The following is a 12,011-nucleotide window of genomic DNA, read 5'->3' on the forward strand; positions in this document are numbered from 1 at the left end:
AGCATCTAGATCAAGGGAAGTAATAGTGCCACTGTATTCTGCTCTGGTCAGACCTCACCTGGAGTACTGTGTCCAGTTCTGGGCACCACAGTTCAAGAAGGACACTGACAAACTGGAACGTGTCCAGAGGAGGGCAACCAAAATGGTCAAAAGCCTGGAAACGATGCCTTATGAGGAACGGCTAAGGGAGCTGGGCATGTTTAGCCTGGAGAAGAGGAGGTTAAGGGGTGATATGATAGCCATGTTCAAATATATAAAAGGATGTCACATAGAGGAGGGAGAAAGGTTGTTTTCTGCTGCTCCAGAGAAGCGGACACGGAGCAATGGATCCAAACTACAAGAAAGAAGATTCCACCTAAACATTAGGAAGAACTTCCTGACAGTAAGAGCTGTTCGACAGTGGAATTTGCTGCCAAGGAGTGTGGTGGAGTCTCCTTCTTTGGAGGTCTTTAAGCAGAGGCTTGACAACCATATGTCAGGAGTGCTCTGATGGTGTTTCCTGCTTGGCAGGGGGTTGGACTCGATGGCCCTTGTGGTCTCTTCCAACTCTATGATTCTATGATTCTTGCTTTACTTAGGGCAAATTAAAGAATTCACTTTCACGAGAATTTGTTCCTTTCCGGGAGCACAGCTTCCCCCTGTGTGCATTACCATTGAACCTTTTAAAAAATACATCAAGAATAAATACTGCTCCCCGCTTTACGACAACGGAAGTTTGTGTTTCTACTCAAATTCTCTCCCCCACTCCCCCGTTTTTTTATTTGTTGTTGTTTAGTCATGTCCGACTCTTTGTGACCCCATGGACCAGAGCACGCCAGGCACTCCTGTCTTCCATTGCCTCCCGCAGTTTGGTCAAACCCATGCTGGTAGCTTCGAGAACACTGTCCCACCATCTCGTCCTCTGTCGTCCCCTTCTCCTTGTGCCCTCCATCTTTCCCAACATCAGGGTCTTTTCCAGGGAGTCTTCTCTTCTCATGAGGTGGCCAAAGTCTTGGAGCCTCAGCTTCAGGATCTGTCCTTCCAGTGAGCACTCAGGGCTGATTTCCTTCAGAATGGAGAGGTTTGATCTTCTTGCGGTCCCTTTTGTGAGCTCTTTGATGAGAACTGAGGCTTTTCTGGCTGTAGAAGCTCTTCCCGCACTCCAAGCACGGATACGATTTATCCCCCGTGTGAATGCTCTGATGGTACGTGAGGTAAATAGCCTGGCTGAAGCTCTTTCCGCACTCCAGGCACTTATAGGGCTTGTTCGCCGTGTGAATCAACGCTTGGTGGTTGGCAAGGTGCTCCTGCCGCCGGAAGGCCTTTCCACATTCCAGACACGGGTAGGGCTTCTCTCCCGTGTGAATCCTTTTGTGGGAGTACAGGTGGGACTTTGCTCGGAAGGCCTTCCCGCACTCGGGGCACTGAAACGGCTTCTCCCCTGTGTGGATCCTTTCGTGGGAACAAAGGGCGGCGCTGGTTTTGAAGCTCTTTCCGCACTCAAAGCACCGATACTCCTTCTCCCCCGTGTGGGTCCTTTGGTGGCGGGTTAGCTTGAAACGGCAGCGGAAGCCCTTTCCGCACTCCGCGCACCTGTGCGGCTTCACCTCTGTGTGAATCGCCTGATGCTTACGGAGGTGCTTCTTCTGGTAGAACTGCTTCCCGCATTCCGGACAGGCGTACGGTTTCTCTCCCGTGTGAATCTTCTGGTGGGAATACAGGTGAGAGCGGTCCCTGAAGCGCTTCCCGCACTCGGGGCACGGATACGGTTTCTCCCCGGTGTGAAGTCTCTGGTGGGAAGAGAGGGTGGAGCTGTGCCGGAAGCCCCTCCCACAATCCGGGCACTGATACGGTTTCTCCCCGGTGTGGATCCTCTGGTGCCGAATCAGATTGTAGCGGCAGTTGAAGCTCCGCCCGCACTCCGGGCACCGGTGCGGTTTTTCCTCCGTGTGAATCGCCCGGTGGTTGCTAAGGTGTTTCTTCTGGCTGAAGGTCTTTCCGCATTCCAAGCACCGGTACGGCTTCTCACCTGTGTGAATCCTTTGGTGAGAAATAAGGCCAGAAGTGTAAGGGAAGCTTTTCCCACACTCGGCGCAAATATAGGGCTTCTCCGTGCCGTGAATTCCTTGATGGGAAGCGACACGAATGATGCTCATTCCGCACTCCGAGTGCGCGTAAGAATTCTCCCTTGGGTAGGTTTTGACGCTGGGTTTACGTCCCCTTTTGGAACGGAGACTTCCCCTGTTCACACAGGGTATCCCTGTTTCCTTTCTCTCGTCCGTTTCTTCTCGGGCTGCAATTTCACGGTAGTCACATCCCCGAGAAGCGGACGATTTATTTCTCCTCTTCCCTTCACGTCCCTCCCTTTCCGATGTCTCTTTCCCAAGTAGATCTCCCTTATTCTGGGTTTCCCATTCGTCACCTTCTGCAAAGAAGAGAGAGAGAGTAAGCAGATAAGAGCCTGAGGGGAAAACATAGTCTCAAATCACTGAGCAGCTTCAACACTTGTGATCAAGGAAGAGCTGGAAGGATTTAGATGGGAGGCAGGCCTGACCACAGATTAATTCCAGCTGCTGTGCTATATAGGCTGTTGAGTTCAGCTTCTAGCTCAGATAGGAAATTCATGGGGTGATCTGGGACTAATCACACTCAGCTCGGCCAACTTCACAAGGTTGTTGTACAGGTAAATGGAAGAACCATGCATCATCTACACTGGTTTCCAGTATGTTTCTGAGTACAATTCAAAGTGTTCGTGCTGACCCTGAAAGACCTAAACGGCCTCAGCCCGGTATACCCCCATCGTTCTGCCCAGACACTGAGGTCCAGCTCCGAGGGCCTTCTGGCGGTTCCCTCACTGCGAGAAGTGAGGTTACAGGGAACCAGAAAGAGGGCCTTCTCGGTGGTGGCGCCCACCCTGTGGAACACCCTCCCATCAGATGTCAAGGAAATAAACAACTATCTGACTTTTAGAAGACACCTGAAAGCAGCCTTGTTTAGGGAAGTTTTTAATGTCTGATGTTTTATTGTGTTTTTAATATTCTGTTGGGAGTCGGTCAGAGTGGCTGGGGAAACCCAGCCAGATGGGCAGGGTATAAAAAAAAATATTATTATTATTATCTCTTCCAAACTGTTAGTTGCAAAAGAAACAACTGGAGGATAGATATGGGGGGGAAATGGCAGAGCATCCCAGACTTTTTTAGGCCAAACCCTTTTCATAAAATAGGGGTAACCACTCCCATTCCTCTCAGCCCCAGCCACAATCGCAATGCTCAGGAATGATGGGAACTCAAATACAAAAACCTTAAGAGGGCACTACAGTGGTGCCCCGCAAGACGAATGCCTCGCAAGACGGAAAACCCGCAAGACGAAAGGGTTTTCCGTCTGCAGAGGCGCTTCGCAAGACGAATTTCCCTATGGGCTTGCTTTGCAAGATGAAAAATGACGAAAAAAATTGAATTTTTTCCCCGCTCCAAAACCCCTTATTTTGAATCGCTAAGCTGCTAAAAGCATTTTAGCAGCAAAACCGCTAATCTCCCAAGCGTTAAAAAGCCGTTTTTAGCCCTTGAAATGTCAATAGCGCTAATAGCGCTACTCCGTCAATGGGCTTGCTTCGCAAGACGAAAAAACCGCAAGACGAAAAGACCCGCGGAACGGATTCTTTTCGTCTTGCGAGGCACCACTGTATTTTGGCTGTCCCAGTCCTGTAAGGGTCCTCAAACCTCACCCCCCCCAAAAAAAATCACAATAGGCACCCAATAGCGAGGAAGATCCTCGTTCCATAACCTGGTCTGCCCATCTGCAGGAGGGAGTATCTGAGTCCCATTTTTGGTGCTCCTCCCTCCACACCACCTATAGGAAACATATAAACAAAGCCACCCCAAGGCCCAAAATAAAAAGCTGTACAGAAACCTGACAATGTATGATGGAACCAAAATGGAGGTTAGATACAGCATACGAGCATGTGAGGAAAAGGTTTAGTGAGAACGCCAAACAAGGGTCTTTCAAGCCAAATGTGGGGAAATATATACGTATATAACTTTTTTATTGGGGAGAAGTGGGGGAAATGGATGTAGGCTCTGAAAGAGAGCATACTTGACTCCTGATCAAATGTTTCTTGAGAGGCAAAAGAACCTCGCATTTGTGTTTACTTGAAACCAGGAAATCCCAGCCTTTTTTCTGCCATGGTTTGCTGTTTGGCCCAATCAAGAAACCTGCTCCATCTTCTGACATCAGTCGTCTTTCCAGCCAACCAGGAAATAGCTGAGATACTAGTTCCACTGCCATATCAGATCTGAAATTTCCATTCTGAAAAAGCCTGGCCAGTTTAAACCAGTCAGGCCATTGCTAAGAATGGCAAAAGTGGAGGGTGTGTATTCAGAGAACGTCCTTTCAACATTTACCACACAGGCAGGGATGCTGAGCTACATCAGAATACAGTGGTGCCCCGCAAGACGAATGCCTCGCAAGACGGAAAATCCGCTAGATGAAAGGGTTTTCCGTTTTGGAGGTGCTCCGCAGGACGAATTTCTCTATGGGCTTGCTTCGCAAGACGAAAATGTCTTGCGATTCCTGGGGGGTTTTTTTCCGCTCCCCACCCCCTTTTTCTAAGGCACTAAGCTGCTAATAGCCTTTTAGCAGCTAATCCGCTAATCCCTTAAGCCTTTAATAGCCGCTAATAGCCGCTAAACCGCTAATTGCGCTAATCCGCTAATGGGCTTGCTTCGCAAGACGAAAAAACCGCTAGACGAAGAGACTCACAGAACGGATTCTTTTCGTCTTGCGAGGCACCACTGTACCGAGTTTCACTATATAAAGAAATTCTGAATTATGAAACAGAGATTATGATCCAAGAGAGAGCCTCACCGAGAGAGGGCAGAATCCAAAGGCTCTCCTCCATGACTTGGTTATGCAGAGCTCTCTGGTCAGGATCCAGCAGATCCCACTCCTCTTCTGTGAACCACACAGCCACGTCCTCAAAGGATACCAGACCCTGAAAGAAACAGAAAACGTTTTTCCTCCTTGCAAGATTAGCGACTAGCCGCAACCAAAATACTAGTTGTGGTGAAGTGGCTGGTCATTATTCTCAATATTTAAATGGGGTTTTTTTTGGGAGGTGGGCAGACACAAGTCTTCATTAGGGGCAGCTTTGAGAGAAGCTAAGAGGAGGAGAGAGATCTGTTTAGGATCGAGAGGGGAGCAGGTGGCAAAGGTACCAGCCTCTTTCCCCCAGTGATTTATCCTCCTACCTGATCTGGTTTCACAGCTGCTCCTTCTTCAACACCACAAAGAAGAGATGTCTGAGCAGGTATGTGTGGCTTCATTCTGTCACCTGCGAGAAGAAGAAGAGTTTGGATTTGATATCCCGCTTTATCACTACCCGAAGGAGTCTCAAAGCGGCTAACATTCTCTTTTCCCTTCCTCCCCCACAACAAACACTCTGTGAGGTGAGTGGGGCTGAGAGACTTCAGAGAAGTGTGACTGGCCCAAGGTCACCCAGCAGCTGCATGTGGAGGAGCGGAGACGCGAACCCGGTTCCCCAGATTACGAGTCCACCGCTCTTAACCACTACACCACACTGGCTCAAATGTGAGAGACAAATGTGCCATGAACCCATTAAAACACGCATACCTTGGAGACTGAGCGACTGCATGTCTCATTTAGGAAAGGTCCTATATGATGAGTGTATTCCAGCAGATTATACTCTTTATATTTCAATCGTGTGAAAACCTGTCTCTGGATCCTCACCAGAAATCAGGGGTGTGAAGGGTTGCAAATAAACCAAGTTTGCCTTCCCCCAAAAGATGAAAGGGTTTCCTTCAAAAATATGCAGAGAGAAAACAAACTGAAATAGAAGCCTTGAATCCGTACCTGGTGACCTCTGACTTTTGACGGACGGAGCCCTCTCTGCTTTAGGGAAATCAGTCCTCATTTCTGTCGCTGGATCCTTTACCCAAAACTGCAATAGGGATAAGAAGACGTCACATGCGGAGAAGGATTAAAAAAGGGGATGACAAAGGCAGAAACCTAAAGGATATTCCTGTTCGGCTGATTTCCAGTAGGAAAATGAACAGAGATTTTTTCAAATCAACCCTTCCATTCCGAAAACCTTGGGAGTTTCAAACTCAAGGGTTCCCTGCAGATTCCAAACACCACCAGCCCCAGAAAATACAGACAATCTTCAGGGTCCTGCAGGACCTACATTGGCTCCCAGTACGTTTCCGAGCACAATTCAAAGTGTTGGTGCTGACCTTTAAAGCCCTAAATGGCCTCGGCCTAGTATACCTGAAGGAGTGTCTCCACCCCCATCGTCCAGCCTGGACACTGAGGTCCAGCTCCGAGGGCCTTCTGGCGGTTCCCTCCCTGCAAGAAGTGAGGTAACAGGGAACGAGGCAGAGGGCCTGCTCGGTGGTGGCGCCCACCCTGTAGAACGTCCTCCCATCAGATGTCAAGGAGATAAACAACTATGTGTCTTTTAGAAGACATCTGAAGGCAGCCCTGTTTATGGAAGTTTTTAATGTTTGATGTTTTATCATGTTTTTAATATTCTATTGGGAGCCGCCCAGAGTGGCTGGGGAGACCCGGCCAGATGGGTGGGGTGTAAATAAAATATTATTATTAGGGATGATGGTCATTTTTAATTCAACATATCTTGCAGGACACATCCATAATCAAGATGAAATGCTCTCACCTGCTGCTCTTCCTGCTTCTTCTCCTCTGCCCGACTCAGGAGGAAACCTTCGGCCAGAGCCACCGCCTGGGAGCTGGTCTCCGCTCCGCATTCCCTGACCCAGTTCTCCATCTCCGGGGGGAGGACAGCCAGGAGCTGCTCCAGGATCACTAAATCCAGGATCTGAGCCTTGCTGTGTCTTTTTGGCTTCAGCCACTGACGGCAAAGGTGGTGGAGTCGGCTGCAAACCTCTCGGGGTCCCTTGGCCTCCTGGTAGCGGAATCGCCTGAAGCGCTGGTGCTGAGCGTCTGAGCTGAGGGCACCCTCCTCGCTCAGGATCTCCTGCATGGCTCTTTCCCAGAATCTCCCACTGCTCCAAATCTTGATAGAATTGTGGTCTCTTCCCTCAGCCTTTTTTGGTCTATTTCTCAGGGCAAATCCTGCAAAGCCAAGACATTTTTTCCGTGTTAGAATTATCATGTTGTCAGTAAAAAGATTCCCTGTATTAGTTAAAGGACAGTGTTCTTGAAGCTACCAGCATGAGTTCGGCCAAACTGTGGGCTGCAGTGGAAGACAGAAGTGCCTGGCTTGCTCTGGTCCAGGGGGTCACGAAGAGGCGGACACAACTAAACGACTAAACAACCACAATTATTTAAAGGAGCATGGCTCTCAATCAGGGCTGGGCGATATATCGATATATCGTCCAAACCCAGTTTTCAAGTCCATATTGTGATTCATAATTTTTGACCTGGCAATATATCGTGAATCATGATGTGTGTGTGTGTGCTTTGCAAAAATCACGATGCAGGAAAAACCGTGAAGCCGGCCAATGACTCTACATTGCTCCATTCTTATTTAAGACATCCTGATTCACAATATATTGCTCATTTTCAGCCGGGTTTTCCTTCGCTAGGTTTGATGGCTCGCCAGTTTTCATGTTAAGTGCCTTCTGTTAAGAAGCGTAGAATCGTGGCGTTGGAAGGGACCCTAGGGGTCATCTAGTCCAACCCCAGGGATCTGAATGAAAGCATCCATGGCAGGTGGCCATCAAAAAGTCCCGCACGCGCATCTTGGGAGCTGGTGTCTGAATTGCCCGCACGTGTGTGTTATTGGAGGGGCATTAATTCTAATCGCAGCGCAATGCACAATTCATTGAACCGCAGAGCTGGAAAGGGTCCCCTTGGTGTCATCTAGACCAACCCCCGGAAATGCATTGGCCGTCTCAAGAGATGCAGACACAGCGCACCCCCAGCGGCTTCCTGGCCTTGCTGGCCATGCTCCCTGATTTGGGGGGCATGGGATAAACAGCCCCCCCCCCCCCGTGGGACCCTCTCCCTGGGGCATCCTGTGCAATGGGTACGGGCTGGGGGGGGGCTCACCGGATTTCAGATGCAGCATTTGGAAATGACCCTCCCAAGTGGAAAAGCCAGGCAGGAAAAGGGACTTCAGAGAGGTGGTGCTTTGGCTGCAGAGGACGCCTCCTCCTCCCTCCCCCCCCCCCAATTCACTTCTTCTCTAGGAATCGAGCTCGCTTCGTTTTAACCCTTTGAAGCCCAGCCTCTGCACCGCTTGCTCTCGAAGCAGCCGCCAAGGAGGAAAGGCAGATGGGTGCTTTGCAGGCGCACTTCAGGTTCCCAAATGAACATAGCCCATGGAAACAGCTCCGCCACAAGGCTGTTTGTTACGTGGTTACAAAGCACGGATCCACATGGATCCTCAGGATTTTTGCATTTTTTGTTGTTGTCGTTTAGTCGGGTCCGACTCTTCGTGACCCCCTGGACCAGAGCACGCCAGGCACTCCTGTCTTCCACTGCCTCCCGCAGTTTGGTCAGACTCATGTTTGTAGCTTCGAGAACACTGTCCAACCATCTCGTCCTCTGTCGTCCCCTTCTCCTTGTGCCCTCCATCTTTCCCAGCATCAGGGTCTTTTCCAGGGAGTCTTCTCTTCTCATGAGGTGGCCAAAGTCCTGGAGTCTCAGCTTCAGGGTCTGTCCTTCCAGTGAGCATTCCTTAAGAATGGATCAGTTGGATCTTCTTGCAGTCCATGGGACTCTCAAGAGTCTCCTCCAGCACCTTAATTCAAAAGCATCAATTCTTCGGTGATCAGCCTTCTTTATGGTAATAATAATTTATGGTCCAGCTCTCACTTCCATACATCACTACTGGGAAAACCATAGCTTTAACTATACGGACCTTTGTTGGCAAGGTGAACCAAATTCACCATCAGATCACATAGCATGTCCATGGCTACAGCCCGAACCAAAAAAATATCATGCACCTACTGTTTTGTGGGGCCGCAATGACGCAAAAACGTGGTTACAAAGCACGGATCCACATGGATCCTTAGGATTTTTGCATTGGGTCACCCCAAATTCACCATCAGGTCACATAGTATGTCCATTGCTACAGCCTACACCAAAAAACCCCCACACACCCAAAGTTTTATGGGGCCGCAATGGCACAAAAATGTGGTTACAAAGCACAGATCCCCCATGAATTCTCAGGATTTTTGCATTGGGCTACCCCAAACTCACCATCAAATCACAGTATGAACCACAAAAATCATACATCCACTGTTTCGTTCGGAATATTTTTTTTCTTGTTTTCCTCCTCTAAAAACTAGGTGTGTCTTATGGAGCGAAAAATACGGTATATATCCAAGGACTTTTTCCACCCAGGACCCCCATGCCACACACTTGGTTCTCCTGCCCTCCCCATTTTATCCTCGCAACAAGCCTGCGAGGTAGGCCAGGCCGAAGCCACGCATAGAATCGTAGTGTCGTGGAATTGTGGCCTCGGAAGTGACTCTGAGGATCATCCAGCCCAACCCCCTTGCAATGCAGGAATAGGCAGCTGCCCCAGATGGGGATCGAACCTGCAACCTTGCTGTTATCGGCACTGCGCTCTAAGCAACTGAGCTATCTAGGGAGCAAGAACTGGGGGGGGGGGGTGTCTAAAGCATCATCAGGTTTTTAAAACAACAGCATCAACTGGGTCAATTCAGGGAGGCGTGGAAATGACCCACACTTTATGACATAGAGCCATAGAACTGTCGAGTTGGAAGGGATCCCTGGGGATCATCTAGCCCAACCCCATTGCGATGCAGGGATCTTTTTTGGCCGACATGAGGCTTGAACCCACGGCCCTGAGATTAAGAGTCTCGTTCTCTGCCAACGCAAGGAGCTGACTTCACAGAGCCCGTGTGGTGCTGTGCAGTGGTTAGAGCATTGGACTCCAACCCTCTTGAGATTCCCAGTGACTGGCACTGTTGTAAATAAAAATATGCCCTTTTCCCTTATGGGGTATCCAAGAGCCCATATAGAGTCCTTACATAGGTTCCCTATTGGTAGGAGAAAATAACAGGCCAACCAGAGAATATTGAGAAGCAAAGCAGCTAGTAAGCTTGATCTTTATTGATCTGTTGCAACAGGGTGCTCCCCTCACCCACAGGAGAGGAAAAGGACCCCCAAAATTGCTGTGCAAGGGCTTATAAAGACTTTTGAAATTCCCATCCTGTAGATCAAGACCACCCCCAGAAACATTATGCATACATCACAGAAGGGGTGTAACCTAAGACCACCCCTCAGATACATCCCACCTATATCACAGAAATTTAAATGTTGTTTTTCTCCTGTCACAGTTTATCTCCTGTCTGGCAAGTTACTTGATTGGATTTCCTGGGGAGCCTGGCCATTCTTTTGTAGTGGTAAAATACTTATTTCCTGGGCCAGGTCACAGGCTCAAACCTTATTCAAACAGACATATCTTGTGAGGAAAGAGACAATGGGGAGGCTTTTCCAGTTTAACCTTGCAGAGAAAGGATTTGGTCAGTTTAGGAATCAAAATGGTTCCAGGTTGGTCTTCCTGTGTTGATCTATGTATGTGCAGTTATGAACATTACCATATATCTAATACCATAAAATTCCTATCACAGCACCCAGAGGCATCACTAGTAGCAGCCACGGGTGGCCTGGCCGTCCATGAGTTCCTCCAGTCCTCTTTTAAAGCCAGCAGTGGTGTGCAGTGGTTAGTATGTCAGGTTGGAGGATGGATGGCAGCTAATGGATTGAGGTTGAATCCTGACAAGACAGAAGTATTGTTTTTGGGGGACAGGGGGAGGGCTGGTGTGGAAGACTCCTTGGTTCTGAATGGGGTAACTGTGCCCCTGAAGGACCAGGTGTGCAGCCTGGGAGTCATTTTGGACTCACAGCAGTCCATATAGGCGCAGGTCAATTCTGTGTCCAGGGTGGCTGTCTACCAGCTCCATCTGGTACGCAGGCTGAGACCCTACCTGCCCAGGACTGTCTCCCCCGAGTGGTGCATGCTCTGGTTATCTCTCGCTTGGACTACTGCAATGCGCTCTACGTGGGGCTACCTTTGAAGGTGACTGGGAAACTGCAATTAATCCAGAATGCGGCAGCTAGACTGGTGACTGGGAGTGGCCGCCAAGACTGGTCCTGAAAGATCTTCATTGGCTCCAGTACGTTTCCGAGCACAATTCAAAGTGTTGGTGCTGACCTTTAAAGCCCTAAACGGCCTCGGTCCTGTATACCTGAAGGAGCGTCTCCACCCCCATCGTTCAGCTCTGACATTGAGAACAATTTTGTACGGTAAGAACTTTAGGGGAGGTGTTAGAACAAGTAAAGTAGGGGTTGCTGCGCCTCCAGATCGGCTGTTTCCTTCTGTCCCCACCCCCGTTTTTTTGCACCACATACATAACCAGCCATAAAAGTCCTGAATGAATTCATCATGCATGAAATTGCAGCTGGTCGTGGTGGGGGAACCTCAGTCCTGGAGGCCAAACGCCTTCACCAGTCGTGCTCCATGCCTCTTTTGTGGTGTTCTTCAGCTGCATACACACCATGCATTTAAAATGCACAACTCCCCCCCCCCAAAGAATCCTGGGAACTGTAGTTTCTTCAGGGCACTGGGAGCGGTAGCTCCATGAGAGGTAAACTGCAGTTCCCAGAATTCCTATGGGGAAGCCATGTGCTTCAGACGTACGGCGTGTATCGCTCTGGAAGTGGGATTAAGCCTCTTGTCTGTGGGTGTCTGACTGAAATTCAGCCTATTGTACAAATGTCACCTCCATCACTCGGTCACTTTTGCCTTTGGCCCCTCCCACCATCGGCATGCGGCCCCCAGAAAGTTGCTCACAAAAGGTTGTGTTGCTGGCCAAGGCACAGTCTGACCCCCTCCTTTGGTAATCCTCACAGAACTCTAGCCCAATAGCTGCCATTAATTTGATTTTGAATTGATTTTAAAATGAATTGATTTTAGAATGCTGTGTTACTTTTATTGTTGTTGTTGTTGTTTAAAAAAATAATATTTATTCGAAGTTTAAAAGTTACAGAAAAAAAGCACA

General features: G+C 49.0%; 1 protein-coding gene across 2 annotated transcripts; it reads right to left on the reverse strand.

Annotated features, from left to right (window-relative positions):
* Window positions 1-569: 569 nt before the first annotated feature.
* Window positions 570-7,083, reverse strand: LOC310670300 (uncharacterized protein). 2 transcript variants are annotated; one of them, XM_083425438.1, is made up of 5 exons: window positions 6,668-7,083; window positions 5,863-5,935; window positions 5,226-5,308; window positions 4,843-4,969; window positions 570-2,404 (listed from the first exon to the last, which is right to left on the reverse strand). In XM_083425438.1, exons 1-5 carry the CDS (start codon window positions 6,992-6,994, stop codon window positions 1,032-1,034), a joined length of 1,983 nt encoding a protein of 660 aa, XP_083281564.1. In that variant the 5' UTR covers window positions 6,995-7,083; the 3' UTR covers window positions 570-1,031. The 2 variants fall into 2 exon arrangements, with proteins under 2 accessions (XP_083281564.1, XP_083281563.1); XM_083425437.1 differs by having other exon boundaries at window positions 5,848-5,935.
* Window positions 7,084-12,011: the final 4,928 nt, after the last annotated feature.

Source organism: Podarcis tiliguerta, assembly GCF_965153285.1.
Source record: "Podarcis tiliguerta genome assembly, chromosome: 2".
NCBI classification, from domain to species: domain Eukaryota; kingdom Metazoa; phylum Chordata; class Lepidosauria; order Squamata; family Lacertidae; genus Podarcis; species Podarcis tiliguerta.